The sequence below is a fragment of the Dermochelys coriacea genome, chromosome 10, assembly GCF_009764565.3.
Source record: "Dermochelys coriacea isolate rDerCor1 chromosome 10, rDerCor1.pri.v4, whole genome shotgun sequence".
Taxonomy (NCBI): Eukaryota; Metazoa; Chordata; order Testudines; family Dermochelyidae; genus Dermochelys; species Dermochelys coriacea.
The window spans coordinates 55,391,817-55,417,252 of NC_050077.1; the positions used below are offsets into that span (position 1 = coordinate 55,391,817).

At 38.0% G+C, this 25,436-nt stretch overlaps 1 protein-coding gene across 1 annotated transcript in view; it reads left to right on the plus strand.

Moving 5' to 3' along the window:
* Nucleotides 1-25,436, plus strand: part of TRPM1 (transient receptor potential cation channel subfamily M member 1) — a 135,191-nt gene that overhangs the window by 96,486 nt on the left and 13,269 nt on the right. Inside the window, 11 exon segments of the mRNA XM_043494683.1 lie at nt 4,044-4,184; nt 5,102-5,131; nt 8,380-8,413; nt 8,416-8,671; nt 9,566-9,794; nt 11,463-11,585; nt 12,002-12,133; nt 13,182-13,310; nt 14,173-14,424; nt 16,100-16,292; nt 21,658-21,802. Of these exon segments, the coding sequence (XP_043350618.1) occupies nt 4,044-4,184; nt 5,102-5,131; nt 8,380-8,413; nt 8,416-8,671; nt 9,566-9,794; nt 11,463-11,585; nt 12,002-12,133; nt 13,182-13,310; nt 14,173-14,424; nt 16,100-16,292; nt 21,658-21,802 (1,664 nt within the window).

Consider the following 25,436-nt stretch of genomic DNA (forward strand, 5'->3'; position numbering starts at 1 on the left):
GATCAATATGAACATCGAAAGGTGGATAAGGAATTGGTTAAAGGGGAGACTACAAAGGATCCTACTGAAAGGTGAACTGTCAGGCTGGAGGGAGGTTACTAGTGGAGTTCCTCAGGGATCAGTTTTGGGACCAATCTTATTTAATCTTTTTATTACTGACCTCAGCACAAAAAATGGGAGTGTGCTAATAAAGTTTGCAGATGATACAAAGCTGGGAGGTATTGCCAATTCAGAGAAGGATCGGGATATCATACAGGAGGATCTGGATGACCTTGTAAACTGTAATAGTAATAGGATGAAATTTAATAGTGAGAAGTGTAAGGTTATGCATTTAGGGATTAATAACAAGAATTTTAGTTATAAGGTGGGGACACATCAATTAGAAGTAACGGAGGAGGAGAAGGACCTTGGAGTATTGGTTGATCATAGGATGACTATGAGCTGCCAATGTGATATGGCTGTGAAAAAGCTAATGAGGTTTTGGGATGCATCAGGAGAGGTATTTCCAGTAAGGATAAGGAGGTTTTAGTACCATTATACAAGGCACTAATGAAACCTTACCTGGAATACAGTGTGCAGTTCTGGTCTCCCATGTTTAAAAAGGATGAATTCAAACTGGAACAGGTACAGAGAAGGGCTACTAGGATGATCCAAGGAATGGAAAACTTGTCTTATGAAGGGAGACTCAAGGAGCTTGGCTTGGTTAGCCTAACTAAAAGAAGTTTGAGGGGAGATATGATTGCTCTGTATAAATATATCAGAAGGATAAATACAGGAGAGGGAGAGGAATTATTTAAGCTCAGTACCAATGTGGACACAAGAACAAATGGGTATAAACTGGCCACAGGAAGTTTAGACTTGAAATTAGATGAAGGTTTCTAACCATCAGAGGAGTGAAGTTTTGGAATAGCCTTCCAAGGGAAGCAGTGGGGGCAAAAGATCTATCTGGCTTTAAGATTAAACTCGATATGTTATGGAGGAGATGGTATGATGGAATAATGAGATTTTGGTAATTAATTGATCTTTAAATATTCATGGTAAATAGGCCTAATCCCCTGACATGGAATATTAGATGGATGGCATCTGAGTTACCCAGGAAAGAATTTTCTGTAGTATCTGGCTAGTGAATCTTGCCCATATGCTCAGGGTTTAGCTGATCACCATGTTTGGGGTCAGGAAGGAATTTTCCTCCAGGGCAGATTGGAAGAGGCCCTGGAGGTTTTTCACCTTCCTCTGTAGCATGGGGCACGGGTCACTTGAGGGAAGATTCTCTGCTCTTTGAAGTCTTTAAACCACGATTTGAGGACTTCAATAGCTCAGACATAGGTGAGGTTTTTCGTAGGAGTGGGTGGGTGAGATTCTGTGGCCTGCATTGTGCAGGAAGTCAGATTAGATGATCAGAATAGGTCCTTTCTGACCTTAGTATCTATCTATGAATCTATATTCAGACCAGATTTAAATATACTTAATTTCTTTAATATCAAAAGGAGCTTGCATACAGCATTACAGTGGAAAAATATTTCCTTGCTAAATTACAGAATCAGAAGTTAGAGAGAGAAAATATCTACTGCATTATCCAGTCCATCTACATGTCAATGCAGGATTGTTCCTTTTTGTGTATTACTCGTGTGTTTTTCAGACTCCCAAGCAATCTTACTTCCACCACTTCCATTGGGAGAAAGTCACTTCCACTCTTCAGAATTAGAAGTCATAAATCTGTTATTCATTACCATCAACTGCATATAAATGTACTGTAAGGCTTAGTGTTAAATTCACTATATTTGATGGGTTTTTGCTTCTGTTGTTTTGCTACACCGAGTATATCCTGCATTCCTGTTGCAGGGAACACCTCAACTGATTTCAGTGAGAGTTCCTCATGAAAGATTTGCAGGATTGGGTCAATGTATAATCCATAATGATCCACCTCAGGGTTTAATTCTTATCTAATTTTTCATTATTCACATTTTCCAATGATACTAACTATCTTCTGTGTATTTTTTCCTATCTGTCTGTCCATCTTTCTCCTCCTGGTCATCGCATTTCCATGGCTCACTCTCAATCAGTGACAAGCTCGGGGATTTGGTTGGGTTAACCTGGAGGTGATTTGTTTCCCTAGAATGTAGTTCTTTCATCATAGTTTATTGCTAAGTGATGTTCTAGACTAAACCTTTGCTGTGGTGTGCAAAAAAGAATAAAGTTAGAACAGTGAAAGATAGTGTTCAGTCACAGTTCTGGGAGATTTAACGTAACTGTCCAATCTTTAACATATGACAATACAGGTTATACAACCTGCTTGTTTACCTAGTTTAGACTGCAGATTAACCCAAATTTCTCTGTACATGATGGGCTGGGAATTGTAGATAATAATGAAGTGGGGGAAAATGTTATTCATACAGTAAAAGCTACAGTGTACCTTTCACCTTTCACAAGCAGGAGGAAACTCTTGTATCAGCATACTACAGGTAATTGCTATCTTTTTTAAAAGCAAGGAATATAAACAAATCTGACTTATCCTGAAATAAATAGAATAATTAAAACAAATCATAATTTAGTAGTTCGATTTCTCATCATAGACTTGATCCAAAGTCTATTGAAGTCAATAGGAGTCTTTCCATTGACTTCTTTGGGGACTTATCTAAAGTCCATTGAACTATTATATTTATCTTAAGGACACATTATACTGTCCAATACGGATAATTTTCTCTTTGATTTCCCTGAGGAATCTCACAATTTGCAATCCCCTTTTAATTTATAATTGTCATTTTTTATTTTAAAACACAAGAGACTCACATTTTGAGAATGAGTAAATTAAATATAGAAGTTTTCTGTTTATATTCAGGTTTTTATACCATGCTCATCACCAGGGTATCTGAGCATCTAGTATACTGTAGAGTTTGCAAGTACTATAATGTTCTCCATAACTGAATATACTTAGTAGCATAGTATATTTATAGTTTATCAAATGTATTAATATTGTTTATAATCTTGTACTGTATAAAATTATTAGTGATAATATGTATACATTTGGAGTATGAGCAGTATAATGATATCTCATTAAATTATTGCACAGATCATAAGTATTCAAGTAGTATATTAGTGGAAATGTTATAGTAATAAAATGCTTGTTTTGATTTTTATTAAGGGGTGCGGGAAAAAACCCATCCACACCATTATACAAAAAGCCAGCTTTAAACCATCTCAAAAGCAAAATTAATTCTTGCATTAATAAAACCTTAAAATAGACAAAGCTGTTCAGATTAGTTTGCAGATCGAAATGCCATTCAAATATGGAATGGAATGTTATTAATTCAGTTCAGAGAACTCAAAGCCACTGAGGGCCATCCTGCAAGCCCTGTCTCCCATGAGCAGTCCCATTGACTTCATAGGAACTACTCATGCATGTGAAGAGTACTTTCATCAGTCAGGTTCTGTAGAACCAAGGCTCATGGCTATTATAAACATTTCATTTTTATTTTTGAATTAAAAACGGTTTCAAATTAATTTCTCAGCATCGTGTACCTCTAGTAAGATTGGTCAGCACTTTAATCTTTCAGGCATGAGATAGCCACATTAAAATTAAGCAAGTTATCTATAAAATGAAAACCTATGAAATTACATCAAATGTCCATGGAGCACATAACCAACAGAATGTGTATAAATCTTCAGCTGTATTTATTTATTAAAAATAATGTGATTGTATCCATTTTAACAGAAATATATTAAAAACTATAAAGCTCTTATCTTCTTCCCTTTGCTAATACATTTACTGTTCCATTACATATTATTTAACTGCTGCAAATAACTCTGTACTGATATATATGTTACCAACAACCACTGCTGAAATTCTACCCTTAGATACACAGACATGGGAGAATTTGGCCCCAAGTAAAAAAATTTCCCTGGATGGATATATGAATAATGAATAAAATATTAAAGTCTACCAAATATGAGTATAAATGTATCATGTTGTATATAGCCAAGGCAACTCTCTGTATTGCTTTATTGTTGTTTTATATCCTAAAAATACACTTTGTATTTTGTAGGGAAATCTTCCACCCGATTATCATATCAGCCTGATAGATATTGGTCTTGTACTTGAATATCTCATGGGTGGAGCTTATCGCTGCAACTATACTCGAAAAAGTTTTCGGACCCTTTACAATAATTTATTTGGACCAAAGAGGGTAAGAATGTGTTAATGTTATATTTCCCCATAGTGCTGATAATCAAAATAACTAATTCTCCACTTCTTCAATCTTATGTGAACCACTGTGTGTCCATTTGATCTTCATTTAACAGCCTGTGGAGTTAATATGAGGATAATGCAAAATATCTGAGCTGAAGAACAAAGACTCAGGGTCCCAATAGGTGCTAAATATGATATGCAAATATGCACTTTCCACGCTTCTTGGTAATTAACAAATATTTCTAACTGTGGTGTTATGCATGTTTAGCCATTCCTAGTTTTAATTTGTGAGCATGACCTTCTAAACTTATTGTAACTGCATAAAATAGTTATATAAAATAAACACAGGGATAAACTACAACTCAGTGAGCAAGTAATTGTAATAATCCATGGGCCCAATCCAAGTAAGCCAAAGGAGCTGCCTCAGCAGAGGAACAATTTTGCAAATATCCTGTAAAGATTGCTTCAAGAGTAAGGGCTTATTACCCAAAATAAACTGTTCTCTTCCCAGAATATAGTATTGACCATGAAGCTAATGGAATATAAAGAGGAATCATTTTAAGAAAATGTAATAGAACAAAGATTCTAATTTCTAAGGGGAAAAAAATAGGAAAACAGGTTTCATCACGGGCTTGTTTCTCATAGATGCCTCTGATTAAATGGGTTTGTTTTTGTTTGTTTTTAATTCGGCAGTGGTCTTTTTGTATCAGAGTCGAAGGATGATTTTTTGCGGGGGCAAGATAAGAAGCTTGTGGGGGGTTTTCCCTTCCAAAATAGAGTTACAGCTATTAGCCAGATAATGTTCCCATCTATGCAAATGAAAAAATTACTTTCTTTGGTACTCTTACACCTTTGCATTTTCCCTTCCATCTAACTAGATTTCTTTTCTTTTTCTTTTTTCTTTTAAATATGCAGCCAAAAGCTCTTAAACTTTTAGGAATGGAGGTAAGTTGGATTTTTTTCATATAACTAGGAAAAACACTTTTCTGCATCATTTCTCAGTTTAATGCTGATTTAATATAAAGTGTTTCTGGCTGGGATCTTCTATTTTACAGATTACTTTTGAAACACCACACAGTGATGAGAGAGAATACAGCAGCTGAGTAATTTATGGTCAAATCCTCTTTATATTTAAACTGCAGTTTATGTATGGAAGATTTAGGCTGCCTATAGCAGCATGTAGAGTACAGACATTACATTTGTGTTACACACCGCTGTGAAAGGCAGGCTGCGTCCATACTTGTCACTTTGGTTTGTAGCTACGCACTGCAGCGAAAGGCTCCGGCAGTGGGAAGGAAAGGCTCTCACAGGGGAGAAGCAGCGATACGCTACAGTGTTAAAGATAGCAGCATAGATGTGGAAGGGCATGGTTTGGGCAGGTTGAGAGCCATGTAGGGTATGTACCCTGGGGGTTAAGGCATGTAGGGCACTCTGCTTTTCTCACCTAAGCCATGTCTCCCATCTACACTACTGTTTATAACTGTGCTAGCTGGACTGGCTGCGTCTGTACTTACATCCTTACATGTAGATGTAGCGTAGACATAGCCTTCGATAGGTCAGAGAGGGAAATTGCTTTTTCAGTCAAGTTAACTAAGTGTTATGTTTGTTATTTTCTTCCATTGTAAAACGTAGCTGATTATTTCAGAGCATATCAGCACTGTTCTGATGTAAACAGCCCAAAGATGAGGGGGATCTAAACCTGAATTCCAGCCCCAGGTCTGAGCCCTGCCCCAACCACCCTAGAACTTCAGGGAAGTTTAGATTTTGATCCAAATGTTGTACCTGGGCCCTGTCTCTCCCATGGGCCCAAACCAGAACCCTGGTTCAGATTCCAACAAACTTTGGGAAAGCTCAGTATCTGATCTGAAGGCAGAGCTAAACATTTCTAATGGATACCTTATAACATACCAGTTAGATACTTGGTACATGAAAAGATTAGGGACTTTTATATATGAAGCATATAAGTAAGCTTGTATTATCACTGTGTGAATAGTTAGGTTGCCAACTCTCCAGGATTTCCCTGGAGTCTCCAAGAATTAAAGATTAATCTTTTATTAAAGATTATGTGATGTGATGAAATCTCCAGGAATACATCCAACCAAAATTGGCAACCCTAGTGAACAGAGTTTTATGTTAAAGCTAAAGTCAATTGTAAAATATATACGCACAAAGGCCTATGTTTCCAGAGCAGATAAGCAGCGTTTCCTTGTATGAAGAAAGTGTAAATAAACTTAATTTTCCTCTCAGATCTACTTCATATTTTCTAACAGCTTTAGGGCAAAGTGTTCAGGTTACAGACAGGAGGAAATAAGACCGAAGCGATGTGGTTTCATTTATATACCACAGAGTTGAGTCTGAGATATGTGGCCTTATTCACATGCAGGTTGCTCAGTATTTCCAAGAACATATTTTGATGTTTTTATGCTTTCCTTCAGTGGCAAATGCTTTACACAGAACAAATTGAAAAGTGTTTTGAAGTTTAATTCTGTTTTCTCCATCATGCAGTGGGTGCAGTTCTGTCTATCTAAAAGAAAAGAAATGGTGAAAAATAAAATTAACTTTTAAAAAATATTCCAAAGAAATCTTTTGTGCTCATGTGGAAAGAAGAGGGAATATTAACTTTCTTCATTTCCAGTTCTTTTATTTTCTTTACTGGTAACTATAAATTATTTGGCATTTTACAATCATCGCTTGTTCTTTTCTACAAAAAAAAATGCAATTCTCGTCTTCGGATTTGAAATGGCACTTGCATGTATATGCATAACATTTTTTTCTAAATGCATGTGAATAATGACCACTGCAATTTCTAGAAGGACCACTTCTCCCTTCCTGAAATTGTTGGAAAGTAGGAAGAAGTGAGATGCATTTAAGGAATAAGTGAAGACTTCTGCTTGGAATCTCAGGCTCTAAAACAGTGGTTCTCAAACTTTTGTACTGGTGACCCCTTTCACATACCAAGCCTCTGAGTACAACCCCCCTTATCAATTAAAAACACTTTTAAATATATTTAATACCATTATAAATGCTGGAGGCAGAGCGGGGTTTGGGGTGGAGGGTGACAGCCCATGACCCCCCATGTAACCTCATGACCCCCTGAGGGGTCCTGACCCCTAGTTTGAGAACCCCTGCTCTAAAACTTAATTCTGAACTCTGATATATAGCTCATGCTGCTGCATACTTCCTTAAAAGAATCTAGTGCACTTTGCATGCACAAGGATTGATGTTATAAAGTGTTTATCACTACTACTTGCACTTCATCTCTGATAGTGGAATCAAGCCCTAAAAATTATCAATAGCTCTATTTATAGAGATATATGCAGTATTCTTCCTACATTGTTTAAACCTTAATTTTCCCAACGTGGCTTTTCTCCCTTTAGGATCCTGCTCCACTGTCTGTATCTCCCTTCAGTTACTTCCATGTTGGTTCCTGTAGTAATGGTCTATCCTCCTTATCCTTTTAGGAAATGGGATAGTTATACCTTCAGTTTGTACTGCATACGAGGAGATTCCTTATTCAAAGGTGAACATTCCCTTTAGTATCTTAACTCTGTTCCTAAGGATTCTGTCTACCTGCCTTTTCCCTTTGCCTGTTTTCTCTTCTTTTCATCTGCATGTTGGTTTAAAAATTGCTTTGATGCCTGATAGGAAGCATTATTCTGCAGGAATAGAGAGAGACCATATCAAATCAGAGACTAGAGCATAATCTACTTATAGTGAAGCTCCATTGACAATTCAGTAGAATAAAAGTCCTAAATTGTTTCAGTTTACTGCAAAGCAACCAGTGCAATTACACATGCAGTACAACTCCGCTTATACTCTAGCTGGTTTGTGTAAAGTGATAACTTTAATATAATAGGGTTCTACTATATTCATAGAATATTAGTGACTCATAATGAAGCATGCAAGTAATGGTTCTGTGGCCAAAATGTTAACCCAGGAGTGCTAACCCAATGCATGATCTGTTGATAAGGTATTATTTCATTATTTTGTTTTTGGCATTCTTTATAGAAACAAATCAGAAATTAAACTACAGAACATGATGTAATTCAAGGAATATAGGCTTCTTGTTAATGGGAAGTTCACATTTTCTTTTGAAAATGCCAGTAGTCATCTCAACATGTTCTTTGTGCATGGAATAGGGTTCAAAATAGCTTTCAGAATTCAGTAGCAAGAATTTGTTTTGCTTTCCTTAGGATGATGAGCCTCCAACCAAAGGGAAGAAGAAGAAGAAAAGAAAAAGGAGGAAGAGATAGATATTGATGTGGATGACCCAGAAGTCAGCCGCTTTCAGTACCCATTTCATGAACTCATGGTATGGGCAGTGCTAATGAAACGGCAGAAGATGGCACTCTTTCTTTGGCAGCGAGGGGAGGAGACCATGGCCAAAGCACTTGTGGCATGTAAATTGTACAAATCCATGGCCCATGAGTCTTCAGAGAGTGAACTGGTGGATGACATCTCTCAGGATTTGGACAACAACTCAAAGTTAGTTAATTGGCACATAGTGCATAATTAATTTGTATATATAAGGCCATATGGACTGCTCAAAGTTATTTTTGAGCAATTGCAATTAATTTTTAAGATAGTGGGTCACAGGGATGATTGTTTGGCCCATATTTCTGACCAACCTTTTTCATCTATGAAGTTTGAGGATATAAGTACAAGACTGGGATGCAAGAACTTTTGAGTTATCATATCTTGGAGTCCCTCTGTGGCCTTAGGAAAATTGCTTAACCTCTCTGCCTCAGTTTCCTCCTTTATAAAATAAAATTAGTTTACCTCACTAGGTCAGGATTAACTGATGTACATGAATTCTCTGAAGCGGTAAATTTCAGTCTACTAAGTTTTATCACAAATAGTCTCACAAGAGCTGTGAAAGAAGTTGACATATTTGAAGATGATTAAAAATAAAAATAAGTTTAAAGGGAATGAAAATTATGTGTTACTCTATGCACTCTACTTGGTTTTGTTAGTCTCTGTTCCTTATTGCTTTTTTTAGTTTTAAACAAATTTCTTTAAAACTTTTAAATGTAATTGGCTTTATTATAATTGTCCTTAGAATGTTAGAAGTTTACAAAATGACAATTACAACTTCTATAGTGCCTGTAATCAAAGGATCAAAAATATTTCACAAGCAACAATGACATTTCTAGTCAATAGCTTCTTAAGCACCAAAGTTAATTATCATTTATATTTATTTGTGTGGAGCTTTTGCATGCTAGCACAAATCATGATTGAGGCCCAGTTGTGCTTGATGCTGTACAAACATACGCGAAAACACTGTACCAGCCCAAAAGAGTTTACAATCAAATTTAAGGGAACACTAAAATTTTTAAGCAAAGTTCATCAGATTCTTTTTGCATGTCTCCTTTTCTTCAGAGACTTTGGCCAGCTGGCTGTTGAGTTGTTAGATCAATCCTATAAACATGATGAACAGGTTGCCATGAAATTGCTGACCTATGAACTGAAAAACTGGAGTAACTCCACCTGCCTAAAACTTGCTGTGGCAGCTAAACACAGGGACTTCATAGCTCACACCTGCAGCCAGATGTTATTAACAGACATGTGGATGGGGCGGCTACGCATGCGGAAAAACCCAGGCCTTAAGGTATTTCTTCTACACAATTGCAGTAATTTCCTTGGCACTGATGTTGAAGATACAGCTATGGCATATAGTATTGTATCATATTTAGTATATTTATTCATATAACCATTTAGCCCCCTAATTATAGGGGTGCTTTAAAGTATTTCTTTTGTGAAGCTAATTTTTCTGGCTCCTTACCTCAGAATATATAAGTGACAACATCCCCATGGCAGAGGGGGTGTAGTAGGCAATAAAAGGCTTAGTATGCTTTAAATCTGGAAGCAAAGCCAAATACATGACAAAAGCTATTCATTTAAGTTTATATCCCAGCCATGAAAATTAGTTATATTACATGAGAAGCCAAAAGACATTCATCATGCTCAGCTACTACTGTGGTGAAGGCCACATAATAAAGCATGAGAGAGAGAGAACAAACCACATGTGACAAATGCTAGTCACATCTCTTAATGCAGTACTGGAAGTAGCTCAGATAGTACAGTGAAAAGGGTGGAATAAGAACCTATGTAGAATAGTAATGAGTAGAATGATGGGAAAAACCACATTTTTTTAGGAAGAATCTTTTCTTGTTTTGCGGGCTTGAACACTTGTTCTGCTGATTTCTCTGTCTTTCCATTGATGAGACTCAGGTGATTGTTCAAGGGTGGGTTCAAAGAATGAATAACTGCTAAACAGGAATAATTTTAAGTGTGGCAAAGGGGAGACACATGATACACACAGTATGAGATGTGTTTTGGTGTTGCTTGGTGAGGAGGAGAATATATGATTTTCTAGGCTATAATCAGTATTGTTTATATACTTCTCTTATCCTGTATTGTTAAAAATGCCTTCCACATGTAGGCCTGTCACCTTGATGTCATCTCCAACCCATCTCTCATTTTCTCACTTCCAGGTCATCACCAAATCCAGTTGATGATAACATCTACAAAATCCATATATATGTTTCTTCTTCTCCTGCCAACATCCTGATCCATTCTCTGTTTTTCTCTCTCTCCTTGACCTGTCTCATCTTCAACTCTCTCACTTTCCACTTTCCCACTTCTCTCTAACTCTTGCATCAAACCTCAGATCCTCTCCCTTCTTTCAGATCACATCTGTCCCTTGTTAAATCTATTCACTGACTCACTTCCTCTTCCATGCAAAATTCAGCCTTCCCTAACCTTCCAGTTCTATCCTCCTCACCTGTGTATCCCCCAAACCTTCTATTCTCATTACCTCCCCTAACTACTCCTTTTATCGCCTCCTCCAACTCTTTTAAAGTGCTTTCTTGCATGCTATCTCTCATGCTTAGAAAACTTTCCCAGTTGTTGTTTGCTAAGCTTCCCCCTTTTATTCTTTCAAAACTCTTCTGAGAACCCCGTTTCACATCAGAATGTAATGTATAAGCTTTGGTAAGAACCTACTCCCTTCACCATCCTGCTGTGTTTTGTTCCACTGAATTTAGCTGTTGAACTCTGTCCTGCAACACTTTTATCTTCTGATGTGTTTTATTGCAATATATCTACAGAGATGAGTCTTCCATAGCAAGCTCCATGTTATATCTTAAAACTCTTTACAGTGCCATGTGTAATACTTGTGCTTAGTAAATACTAATTATTTCAGTAGCTTCCTGAATCCTACAATCTAATGATGTAATCAATGATGGATTGAAGTGACACCTCTTTTCTTGCCCAGGTCATAATGGGGATTCTCTTCCCACCCACCATCCTGTTCCTAGAGTTTCGCACTTCTGATGATTTTTCCTATCAGACATCAAGAAAAAATGAAGATGGCAAAGAAAAAGAGGAAGAAAATGTGGTTGGTACTAAATCTTATCAGAATATTCTTAACTAGACAGCATACTTAATATTCAGAATTGCCTGCAATTATGCCCTTGACCACTTCAGATTGAAATCTGCAAATTTTCCATGTCACCTGTCTGTGTAGAAACAAAAATCCTTGTATATTAGAGTATTAGAGACTATATAGGCCACATTATCAGCCAGTGTGAATTAATGTAGCTGTACTGAGGTCAGTGGAGGTATGCCAATTTACAACAGCTCAGAACCTCGCCTTGTATTTTTCAAAGTGCAGTGGAACTGGATGATTAGAGAATAGTCCTATTGTTCAGAAGGAAGCTTTCTGTAGCTGACAGATGATTGAACATCATGACTGAAAGAACCTCTCATAGGTGACATTGTATTGGTGACAAGCAGCCAGTTTCTGTCTTCCAGGATGCAAATGCTGATACAGGCTCCCGAAAAGGAGATGAAGAGAATGGAAACAAAAAGCAACGGAGCCTTCCTATTGGAAAAAAGATCTATGAATTCTATAATGCACCTATTGTAAAGTTCTGGTTTTACACGGTGAGTAAGTCATCTTGACTTTTGATTATTAACAATTTGTTACTTTATATTAATTTAAAGCAAAATAATGGGAAAACATCTTGATACATACTTTAAAGAACAGGTACAAACAAAATATACTTTGGCCTTGGCATCTGTTTCTCTTATGAATTTATACCGCTTCTAGTATCGTCGTACATGAACACATAACAAAATTCACATTGCACATGGTCTAACTCCCATTAAAACGTAAGGAGACACAGTTAAAATCTTTTAAATTGTTTTTCCATCTTCTCTGCTGCTTTAATGTATCTAATTTTTTTAAATACCAAAAAGTTCAAAAGTCTCCACTCATTCTGGATTTCCAGCTTGTGACACCTGTGGCCATTATTTCCCCATTTGACTTTTATTAAGGTTGTAAGCACTCAGTATAGTTTGAAAATCAGCCCCTAGCACCAAGAAAAAGCCAAGGGATGATTTGATTGCAGTCTATAAGTACCTACATGGGGAACAAATATTTAATAATGGTCTCTTCAGTCTAGCAGACAAAGGTATAACATAATCCAATGACTGGAAGTTGAAGCTAGACAAATTTGGACTGGAAATACGGTAATTTTTTTAACAGTGAGTAATTAACCATTGGAACAATTTACCAAAGATTGTGGTGGACTCTCCATCACTGGCCGTTTTTAAATCAAGATTGGATGCTTTTCTAAAAGATCTGTTCTAGGAATTATTTTGGGAAGTTCTATGGCCCGTGTTGTACAGGAGGTCAGTCTAGATGCTCCCAGTGGTTCCTTCTGGCCTTGGTATCTATGAAACTTGAACATCCAAAATTAGTGGACAATTATGAATATTTTCCTGAATATTAGGTATGTTTCTGCTGATTTACACTTATGTTCTGTACTTCATACATTTAAACTTGCTGCAAATGAGACTGTGTACAAATTTTGGAAGGAGCTGAAGTAACTAAATGCGATCTATGCAGCCATGGACAAAGCAGTTACTGTGTAACAGCCCTGTACACTAATGCCTAGAGTCCATGGACATAAAGAATTCTTTATTCCAGATATCATACCTGGGTTACTTAATGCTGTTCAATTATATAATCTTGGTGCGGATGGACCGCTGGCCCTCACTCCAGGAATGGATTGTAATCTCCTATATTGTGACTCTGGCTTTAGAGAAAGTAAGAGAGGTAATGTGAATCACACCAATAACTGCTATTTTACATAATCATGGGGAAGAACTTGCCATTTATAAATAAATGGTGAATGGGGGCTGGAGGAGTAGTGTAGACAGGCAAGCCTTGCATGATGCAGGAGATTCCGTTCCCTGCACCTCCTCCAAATCCATACCAGTGGTGGGGGACTTCAACTACTACCCACTCCAGGGCTCTCAGAACCGTCCTGCCTGAGCAAAAGATCAATCAAAAATTCTATTAGGTCATTTTTGCAGTTTCCTGAATTCACTGCCCCTTTCTTACGTGTATTTCCCTGGGAGGGCATAAGGATATAATCTCTAAATAGCCTCCTGTTATGCACAATTAATGTATGTTGCATTGATCAGTTATGGTGTACGATGAAGAGATTGGGAGGGAGGAAAGTGTTTTGTATGTAAATTCGTAGTAGTATTTAATTCATTATCATCTCAGCTCTTACAGATTGGTAGCACAACACAAAAACCCACTGCCAAATCAATTCACCCCACTGTAGTTCCCTCCTAGTCTGTATCCCCTTTGACCCACCATGTTCCTAAAATAAACATCTCATATAATTTTGATTTGGACATAAATATGGACAAAAAGTTAATGGACCACAGCCTGTGAATTAAGTGACTGTGATGAAATCCTACGGTTAAATGAAAGTTGGGTCAAAATAGAAAAATTAAATGGAGTCTGTAAGCAGTGATGTGCTCTGTGCAGAGGCAAATCCTGCTTACCACTTAAGTAGTCCTGATGAAACCCATTACACCCAGTCAGACTGCCCTCTATCTCACCACCATTATTTTAAAAATGCACTCCACAGATTTTCTTCAGGATTTTTTCCCTTTGCTTTTAGATTCTGATGTCGGAGCCAGGCAAGCTGAGCCAGAAAGTAAAAGTCTGGCTGCAGGAATACTGGAATATCACTGATATGGTGGCTATTTCAGTATTTATAATTGGAGCAATTCTTCGCCTACAGAACCAGCCTTACATGGGTTATGGAAGAGTAATCTACTGTGTGGATATCATTTTTTGGTACATTCGAGTACTGGATATCTTTGGTGTGAACAAGTATTTGGGACCCTATGTCATGATGATTGGAAAAATGGTTAGTACCTCTATAGCTAAAAGCTTGCTTTAAGGATGCATCTTAAACTATGTAAGAAAGCAGATGTGGGAAAGTAAAATAATTTCTTCTTCTAGATACCAATCCTGCAACTGTTGCTCACCTCATTTGGTATGTGAATAAGGGCTGCAGAATAAGGCTCTTAATCTTGACTCGTGAATGGCATACTCCCACAGAGATTTTGGGTATACCAATAATAACCTTAATTCAAGAGATAATTTTTCTCAAACTGTTTCAATACCTTTTATCCTTAACACCCTGCTTTTCTGTCCTATTGCAGTCTCTTCAGAATAGTCTACTTAATCTCAGTATTAGTCTCAGTGAACCATTTTAGGGTATTTCCCTTCATAAAAGTGGGATTTAAAATGTATAAGTTTAGAGTCTGATTCTCAGAGGCCTTTTTAGGATCTTCGACTCACATTGACTTCAGTTAGAGTTGTGGTTGCCCAGAGCTTGTGGTTCTTAATATCAAAGCCAAACTGGCTTTCCTCCATCAAAGCATAGTATTACACCCTCTTCCAGTTAATGGAACTAATATATTTGAAGCTTTGTGCTGCCAATATTGTAAAAAATAGGCTCCCATAAAATTATCCTCCTTAGCGTATAATAAACCCAGTATACCAAGGATACACATATTCATAAGGAGAAGGGAAGCAGCTCTGGGGAGTCCGCTTGATTTTCCATTTAATTGAATATAACTGTAACTAAGAAAGGAGGTGAAACTACAACACAGACTTCTGTTAAGATGAACTTTGCTGGAACATATGTATTTGGGGTTTCAGGCTCCTAGATCACTTTGGTGACTATGAAAATTTTGCCCTCTGTTCCTAAAATATATATTGAGTATATATTTATGATACGAGGGAGTATTCAACTTGAGAGAGATGAAGAGATGAAGTATGGCTAGAAAGATTTCAAATATATACTCTTGTCACTGGCCCAAGCACTTATATGAAGATGTTCACTCTGCTTTCTCTTTCCGAAAATAAGTACGTTATTTATTTGCTGCTATTGTCATTGCTGCTGTTATACATTTTCATGGCACCATAAATGTACACCATACCATGCAAGGCATAGAAAAGTTCATAGGCCCAGAACCTCCACTGTAACTGAGGAGCACACGATCTTACTCAGGAGAGGTCCTGCAAAGGTGGCTTTAAGCCACCTTTATGCAACCCAGATCCTGGGACCCTGAAGGCTGCTCTGATTTGAACTGACTGACTTCAGCCCAAGGGCCATTATAGCCGCAAGAGATTGCCAGGACACAAGTATGCCTTCTAATCTAGCAGTTAACACTGTGGCAAATGATGCTGATTTGAGAGGTCTCTTGGCTTGGCAGGACAGGGTAAAGTGTCCCTAATGCAGGGGGAATCTGGTCTTTAAAGCCATATAGTCTGATAGTCCTTTTAGTTGAAAAACATATTACCTGTTTAAATGGATCTTGGGTGCAATTTTTTTACACTTTGTATGTTTTCAGCTCATGAGCAGTGTTTGTAACAGCATAATAATATCTGGGAAACAACTAGGTTTGGGGAAATTTTTTTTATTCTCGTGAATCTTTCTTGGTGGTTTTCCCGCACACACTCTCCTATACACGTTCTTACGTGTATGTAACCTCTGATTATGACAAAAATATTTGTGTGGTCCCTCTGTCCAGATGATTGACATGCTGTACTTTGTGGTCATCATGCTTGTGGTTCTGATGAGTTTCGGAGTAGCCCGCCAAGCTATCCTGCACCCAGACGAGGAGCCCTCTTGGAGACTAGCCCGCAACATCTTCTATATGCCCTACTGGATGATCTATGGAGAGGTGTTTGCAGACCAGATAGACCGTAAGAGTAGAATTCATAGTAAGATTCTGTTTCCTGTTTCTGAGGCAGATGATCAGATCCAAATTAATGAAAATGACTGTTTTTAATTTGGAATTAGTGTTTGTCTTTGTCTGCTTTTGTGGCAGATTCCAGACTTCCAAACACCACTTTCTCCTCCCCACCAGAGTACCAATGGGAATCCTCTACCTGTCAGCATATGTTCTAATTCAATTACTTTTGAGAATGGTGCAGTCTGAAACACTCGCCAATCTCGGATGTTAAGAATATCACCTGTGAGGTGCTCCACTTCCTCAAGAAGTGGGTCAAGAGAGTCAAGAAGAGAGAATCCTTGAGTTACTGTTGAACCTGGTTCATCACCAGAGTCTGATTCAGGAAAGCACTTAAGTACAAGCTTAACTTCTAAATTAATGCTTAAACCCTATTGACTTCAGTGGGACTTAAACATGTGCTTTCCTGAAATGGGGCCTATAAGAATTAATTGTGGAGCCATAGGTCTGCACATGCTCTAGAGCAAGGGTTCTCAACCTTTTCAGTACAGAGCCCCCTCCCTTAGCAATATGTGAAGGTCAGGGTGACTTCTAGTTTAGAACATATGTTCCTAGACTATTTTAGGTGATCAGTAACTTTTGATACCATCCTTTTGCCAGACAGTCTGGGTATATCACAAAGGTCCTGCTCCCTTCATTTCTGGGGGAATGACAGTATCTATCAAAACATGAGCCCTGCCAGCTGGAGGACAAGCTGTGATAGCCTCAGCTAGGAATGCAGATGCTTGTTGTTAACAAAGAAATGAAATGGAGGGGCAAGAAACAGGGCTAATAATAAAAACTGGTAATGCTTTAAAACGTGAAAATCCTATTTGAACTGTTTACAAAATGTAATATTACCAAAGTGTCCCTTTACTCTGATTTTGTGACTCAGCAACACACTGAAGTTAAGAATGGTGCAATCTAGAGCAGTAATTCCAGTTAGTTTTGATCATGATGAAGAGTGTTAAGTAGGAGTGGGGAGTAAAATCAAGGAGAAAAGAGAAAACTATTCCCAAATATATCATAGCTCCATCTTCAACATTTATAGAACCATAGCCTTGCTTTGGCCACCTTGAACTCACTGAGCCCCTGGCACCTCTATCTGAGGACAAAACATGGCCTTTAGTAACATCAGCCACTCTTTGGAGGTATTAGCTAACCCTCAACATAACAGCAGAGTTAACTTAATTTGCAATAGAGTTTCTGCCTTAACTCCAAATTCCTTTGATTATGTGTTTTAATCAGATCCTTACATTTTACAGTATTTTGTCATTGTTTACCTTCCGTTTTTCCCCCTTATACTAAGGTTTATATGGTCTAATCATTAGTGGTCAGAACTCCCTTCCACATAGGAGGGAGGAAATGGCTATATGGGCTGTGCTATTAATCTGGTCCTGCAGTTACAATGTTGTTGTAATGATGTTTTGTTTAGATAGGACACCGAAACACTCTTTTCTTCTTCATTTCTCTCATAAATAGTACTGTAATTTACAATATGTAAAATTGTTCTTGGAAATAATTGGATCAACCCAGTTACATATTACATGCTGCCCCAGCTTCTAAGTGGTCTGGATAAATCTCTGATGGGTTGATTCTCATGTTGGGAGAAATGACTAAGGCAGAGATTGAGGCTATTGCTATAGTCCACGTGGTTCACAGTATGTACACAAATTCCTATTCACCTTGAACACAGATGGTAAAAGCCACAGCAAAGTCTCATGTAGACAGGTCTGTTTTTCTCAAAAGTCAGCTAAAACATACACTGTTCTCAGCACCTCTCCTTGTCTCTGTATCCTGCTTTACATGCACTGTCCCAGGTCTGAACTCTGTACCCCGACTATACACCATAAAGTCCAATTATGGGAAAATGTGATTAGCCAAGGACTCAGAAAATCCTACCTCAGTAAGATGAAAGACCACTTGGGGTTAACAAAAGGTAGATTACACAGGGTTTATCTACACAAGAGATTTTTCCAGTTATACTAATATAGTTATAGTGGTATAGTTAAACCAATGTAGTTATTCGTATATAACTCTCTATGTGAATGCTCTTATTTCAGAATAAGAGTGGTTTTATTCAGCTTAGCTTAAACTGCTTCCAAAGAGACATAATCAAAACTGGAAAAAGGTATTCTTACACTGAAATAAGAATGTCCACATGAGAAGTTATATCAGTTAAATTATATTGGTTTAAAGTTCACAGTTACCTTAAACAGTTATAACTTTCCTGTGTGGACAGGCCCATAAGCACCTACTTTCTAAAGACCATTCTGCTTTCAAAGACAATAGATTTCAGTCTAATCTTTCTATGAGTGTAAGTTAGCTCCCCTTAACAATTTACCTGGATGTGACTACAGTAGGCAATCCAACCAATATGTCAGACACAGTGAGGTCCTTTTGCAACACATAAATGATTTATGGGAAAGTACCATATCATGTTCTCCTCTCAGTAGTTCAGTAAAATGCATTGTTTTGTTACTTTCCTTTGTCACAACTGTATATCAAAGATAAAACCCTGGCATCATTGTAGTCAAAGGGAGTTTTGCCATTGACTTCAATGAAGCCAGGATTTTGCCTTAAGGATGAAATTCACTCCAATGCAACAATGTAAAAGAGCCATATGAGCATGAAATCCGAAGTATTTAGTACTTAACAGGATCAAATTCATAAGCAGAAGTGGTGATCCTGCTTAAGACTTTCTAAGGACGGGCACACCAGTACCCATAAAAGATAATCAAATTAGATTTTAATGATATTAGACACTATAACAATATATTTGTATCATAGCTGTTGATCATTTTAATATAGAATGATAATAGGAAAGGAAGCAGCCAGCAAAGTCAATGCCAGGACTCTGCTTTCTGGAAACAGGAGGAAGTTTGTTTCTATAATAGCTGAAAGATTAAGTTTGTGTGGTAACTTTGTGGTGACTGTCAATAGTGTTTTACTGATAATATCTTTTATATTTAAATGATCATCTGCCAGCACCATTTTGTGATTTATTTTTACAGTCATGAATTTGCTGCCATATGTAGCATTTGGGGAAGACAAAATGAAAAGGAAATTGCAGAATGTACAGGAACTCTAACAAAGCCTTTGTTTCTAAGCATATGTCTCTACTGTACTAATATTAAATTGCTTACCTTTTCTTGGCAGCAAAACAACTACTGTATTGTCAGTCGTTTGTTTTCTTTTTCCCTCTATTATTCTGTTGTTTTCTTTCCTTTTTTTGCTTTCAAATTGCTGTGTAGTCTATGCCATGGAAATCAATCGTAAGTCTATGTGGGGAGCTGATTATCTCATTTAGTTAAATGCGTTCATTAGTCTTTTTCTTCCCTGGATATTGGTATTTTAATTATAGTGTTCTGACAAAATTCAGATGTCAGATTTTTGTTTTTCTACTTTCAAAGGAACGGGGGAATTTTTTTAATTATAAAAAGAACTGATTGGGTACTACTTTATTGATTTGCAATTAAGTGCCAACATTTTTGTTCATTCTATAGAGTTACCACCACAATTATCCTTTTTTAATTATATTATGTGAGCTATTGCACACAGAGAATTTAATTTCTTTTGATTATCCAAATTCTACATTAATATTTTAAAAAGCTAGTTGGGCAATCGTGTTTTTGAGATTTACTTGACTTTATATGTCCAGTTTCCACATGATAACCAGAAATATAGGATTAGTGTATAACTTGGTGCCATGTTTGGAAACCAACTTTGAACTTTCCTTAAATATAGTTCTGGCTAAACCAGACGTAAATATGTGTTTTCAGGAGAGTGTAGACAGAATCAAGCTGATTTCAAATCACTTAAAAAGAGGTTGCGAATGTTAGTTTTTGCAAACACTTTTATAATAAATTGGTTCCATTTATGCTGGCAAACCAGATTTTGCAAAAAATTACTGCTGGGCACAGTGTCTTTTATAAGACTTCAGTGGGAGAGTACTTGCTGCTATAAAGTGTTTCACCTAATGGTAAGTATTTGTAGATCCAGCCCCCAGGGTTTGAAACCAACTGGAACTATATTTAAAGTAAGAACAAACTTAAGGCTTGTCTAAATGGTGGGGGTAATGCACTCTACAGGGGTGTGATTTAAAGCACACTAACTTATTGCACTTTAACTGGTTCATGTAGACCCTGCTGGCATACACTAGTGCACTTTAACGTATTACTGTTTCAAGCACTTAAAAGTGCACTAGGGGAAATCTTTAATGCACACTAGCTGGGTCTATACGGACCAATTAATGCACAGCATGTTACTGTACTTTAGAAATCACACCCCTGTATAGCACATTACCTACCATATACACAAGCCCTTACTTTTCAAACGTGATTCATAAGCCAATATCTTCAAAAGTAACTAGTGATTTTGGGTGCCTGACTGGAGACATCTTAAATAGCCCTGGTTTTCAGAACTTAGTGCCCATCTACTGACCCCTTTTAGGTGTCTTACCACTTGTTTGCCTCTCATATTAGGTTTTTAGTCTCTGTACAGTTTTAAATCTCACTGATGAATACTTATGATCCTGTACCATTGAACGCAATAGGAGTTTTGCCATTGACAAAGAACTTACCGTCTAACTGGGAGTTTTGGGAGTGAGGAAATGAAACTATCTAGGCTATGGCTACACTACGGAGCTTGCAGCACTGCAGCTGCACCAATACAGCTGCATCGTGGTAGCACTGCTAGTGCAGATGCTCTAAGCCGACAGAAGAGAGCTCTCCCTATCGAATTAATTACTCCAGCCCCTGTGGACGGCAGGTTGGTTGGAGAAGCTCTCCTGCTGACATAGCACTGTCTGCACCAGTGCTTAGGTCGGTGTAACTGACGTCGCTCAGGGGAATGATTTATTCACACTCCTGAGTGGTGTAACTTCTACCGACTTAAGTTGTAGTATGTAGATAGCCCTAGTTTCCGCACCTTGCAGCAACTTCAGATTTCCCCATATGGGCTTCATTCTCCACTTTTAAATGGTTCTTTTTTTATTCTGGTATTAAAAGGTTTACATGTGCTTAGACTTATGAGATCTCTTCCTGATCCAGTTTTGCTATTGAGGAAAAAAATCCAAATGTCCTATGGACTAAATTCTAATATCAGTTACATCACCACAAATCTGGAATAACTATTCACTATGAGGGGAGGTTATTTTGCATTTACGTGGTGTAACTGGCAGCTGAATTTGGCCCAAAAACTCAATTTGGTTCTACTGGAAAACTCCATTTGGTTCTACTCTTAACATGGATATTTGTGCTAGGAAATTTTATGCAGATTTAATCTTTACATAAATATGATCAGTGTTTTCAATGTCAGGCAAGCACTGAAAAGTAAACTTTCAATTGTCTCTTCAGCTCCTTGTGGGGATAATCTTTATGATGAGGATGGTAAACGTCTCCCTCCATGCATACCTGGGGCCTGGCTCACTCCTGCTATCATGGCTTGTTACCTTCTGGTAGCAAACATTCTACTGGTAAATCTGCTGATTGCTGTCTTCAAGTAAGTGCTTAACTGTATGATTGTTAACTTATCTTTCTTATTTTCTTAATACTAAGATGAAATGCCGGTGAGAGACTATAAGCAGGAGCAAATTATACTATGGTTTTGCAAATAGATAGCAGTTTGTGAATTTGCACTACACCCAAAGTCCAATTGTTCTGTTAATGGGATTGACAAATATTTGAATTTTAATTGAAAATAAGTTAACAAGTCAGGGATGTTGTGATAATTGGGCTGACAAATTTATCTAATTTGTGAGCTCAAAAGTAAAAGTTCATAAAATGTCACAATAGCCTACAACAAATGGTAACAGGAAAAGGTATAAAAAAAAAAAAGAGAGGCAGACTGAATTAGTCCAAAGAAAAAGATCTTGCTATAACTCAAGGACTGTGTTAAGATCGTGCCTGGTAAACAAGAACAGTGCAGAACTGGAAATCAATTAATCAAAATTGGTGCGTCAGAAATTAGGCCTAATTGGTGGACAAAATAACGAGGGAATGGGCTATTCCACCACTTGCTTCCTTTTGGGGCTTAGATTTTTTTTTTAAAGGTGGGGGAAGAGAAGCTTGGGGGTGCGGGAATTTGGCTACTGGATTGAGCTTCACCATCATGGCTGCCATCCCTACTATATCCTGGGACCCCACACCTTTGTCTTGCTGATCCTGAGAGATGTCCTGACCAGACTGGGCCTGAGAGACCCAGCTGACATTGCTACTTCTGCCGGCTCTGGATAAATCTCAGCCACTACCCTGGATAAGAGACTTTATCCTTCCACCCCCAACAACACAACTTTTCCTTCCCTATCTTATTTCTTCTCTTTCCTGCCTCTCTCCTTTTTCCTTTTGTCTGATAAGAACCTGGCTTAGCAAGTTACTACAGTATATTTTTCAACATTGCTGTGAGCCTGGGACCAGAAAGAGGCTGCTAAAAGCAATGTCCTAAACAGCCCAATGCTGATACAAGTTTGCCAGTGGCTGATAGATTGTGTGCTGGGTCTGTGTTTTTCTAGCAGAGGGGTTGCACGTGAACATCAAAATCGGAGACTGAAGCTGCATTTTCTCTCTTTGCTGTTCTTTTCTGTTCTCTCTAGTGTTTCTCTTGTTTTGTCTTCTTAAGAAACTGGATCAAACTTTAACAGCTCCAGCCCATCTCAACTAATGTCTTCTCTTTTCCTCAAAAAAGACAGTTATTACCATTTTTAATATCATCTAAAAGACAGTCAAACAAGGGAGTATTACCGTCTAAAACCTCTCTCCAGCTAAAGGGCGAGGGAGCAAGGAAAATTGTTAAAATGAAAGCCTTGTTTAATATTTTACATTTCAAATTCTTGAACTGTTTTTCCTTTTTCTGTATCTTCTAATAAAAGGTGAAAAGGATTTTTAATGGTCTGATTGCAGTGGTACCAAGCTGGCTGAGGTCATTGTATACCAAACCCTGAGCCTTGCTGTTTACTGACAGTGACAGTGTCTTGTTAACATCTTTAACTTTTTGAGCCTCTGTATACCATCTAAATAAATACAATGGGAAAGGCCAGAAGAGAGTTTGTTACAAATTCACCAGGCCTTGCAAAGATGGGTATTAGAGAGTTTAGCTAGCTCAGGTTGGTATTTAATTAGTTGTGACATCCTTCAGTGTCTCTCCTGATGAAAGCAATTTTTGTTTCTCTGTGCTTTGTGTATGTTCTCTGGGCCAAGTACTCCAGCAACATCATAGCACAAGAGTGCTGTGAATAAAGCATAACTAGTGAGGTTCCACTTTGTGCAGAGGTGCTGAGTATGGAGAGGTTCCACTGGGGCCCTCCATGCATTAAAAACATGGTTCAATGGACTTTGCAGCAGACTTGGTGAAGCTCAATTCAGTAGCCAAATTCCCCCACCCCCAAGCTTCTCTTCCCCCACCTTTAAAAAAAAAAATTCCAAGCCCCAAAAGGGAGCAAGTGGTGGAATAGCTCATTCCCTCATTATTTTGTCCACCAATTAGGCCTAATTTCTGACACACCAATTTTGATTAATTGATTTCCAGTTCTGCACTGTTCTTGTTTACCAGGCATGATTTTAACACAGTCCTAGAGTTATAGCAAGATCTTTTTGTTTGGACTAATTCAGTCTGCCTCTCTTTTTTTTTATACCTTTTCCTATTACCATTTGTTGTAGGTTATTGTGACATTTTATGAACTTTCACTCCCTTTTACATTTGAGCTCACAATTAGGTAAATTTGTCAGCCCAACTATCACAACATCACAAGGATCAGAAGGTCGGGAGCATGGTGTACATCCACTATTCCCAGATACATGGGCCTGATCCCCTGCACTCGGGCTCTGTAGCTCCATGTTTTGTCTCTGAGTTAGGGAGGAGAGTTCGGGTCAAAACCCTGCATAATGTCCTTGTGCACCACCCATTTAATTGGGCTTGTGTAGGAACCAGACTTTGGATCTCTGAAACCAGGGGAATACGTCATGTCATACAATATAATGAATACAGCTTAATACAAAGCAAGAGGTGGAACTTGTTTCCAAAATGTGGGAAGCTGCAAATATTGGAATACATTTAACTACCCACTCCTCTGCCAAATATTGGGATGCCAAAGCCCCACAAGTTCAGTATGAGTCTAGCTACTCCTCTATCTACCAGATTAGAATGAAGAATATTAACTGAGCCACAGAGAAAGAAGAAAATATGAAAATAAAATCTTGTCTGGGGATTTGGGGACTTATGGTCTCACCTCCTCTGTCAACTTCTATGTAGACCTAAAGGACCTTCACACTCTGGTGAGCTAATGGTGTTTTGAAGCAACTGAAGTGACTGCTAGGAATCACGGTGCCATGATGCCTAATACTGAGTGACACTAGTTCCTAGCAGCCACTTCAGCCTCTACCAACTATGTTTAAACAAGTGAATTGCACTGAGGTTGCAGTGGTTATTGTCACTCAGATGTAAAAAGAGGTTATTCAGATGTAAGGCAGCTCCATCCCAAGTACATCAGTTGCTCTACTGACTTTGCAAAATATACTAGTAGTCCCCTGGATGGAATTCAGGGATCACTAGAAGAAAAAGGTGAGACCTGGTACAAGGAGAATGTATCCGAGAAAAGGGCTCTTCCCCGTTGAAACCAGATAAAAGATGCTTACAAACTGCCTAAGCCTTGTGTATTTTTACGGCTAGTCTGAGAGGTGTCCGGAGTGCAAAACTGATAATCACAATGATCAAACTGATCATTTATATTCCTGTCATTGATAGTCACAAAGCAAAACCAGGGAATTTTTATCCACTTCTACCACTTTCTCTTTATGTTCGGTACTGTAACAGAGTGGCTCATCCTTGAAGGGTGGGGCTAGACAACCTTGATTACAGAGTGAGCCACACCGGAGAGCTCAGCAGCAAAAAGGCTGAAAGGTGGGGCATGCCTAGGATTGGAGGCTGCTGGGAGTGAGCAGGCTCTCGCAGTGAGTCCTGGGAGTAAGGACTGAGACTCCAGCCAGGTAGCGCCTGGAAGTGGGCTGCCAAAGCAGGGAAGAGAAAGAGAAGTGTAGACTTTGGATGGACTTGAAAACTTTTATTTTGAATGTTTGTTAATTTAATAGGACACAACCTAATAAGGGATGAGAATGGGCAAAAGTGTTTTATTAGTTTCTTG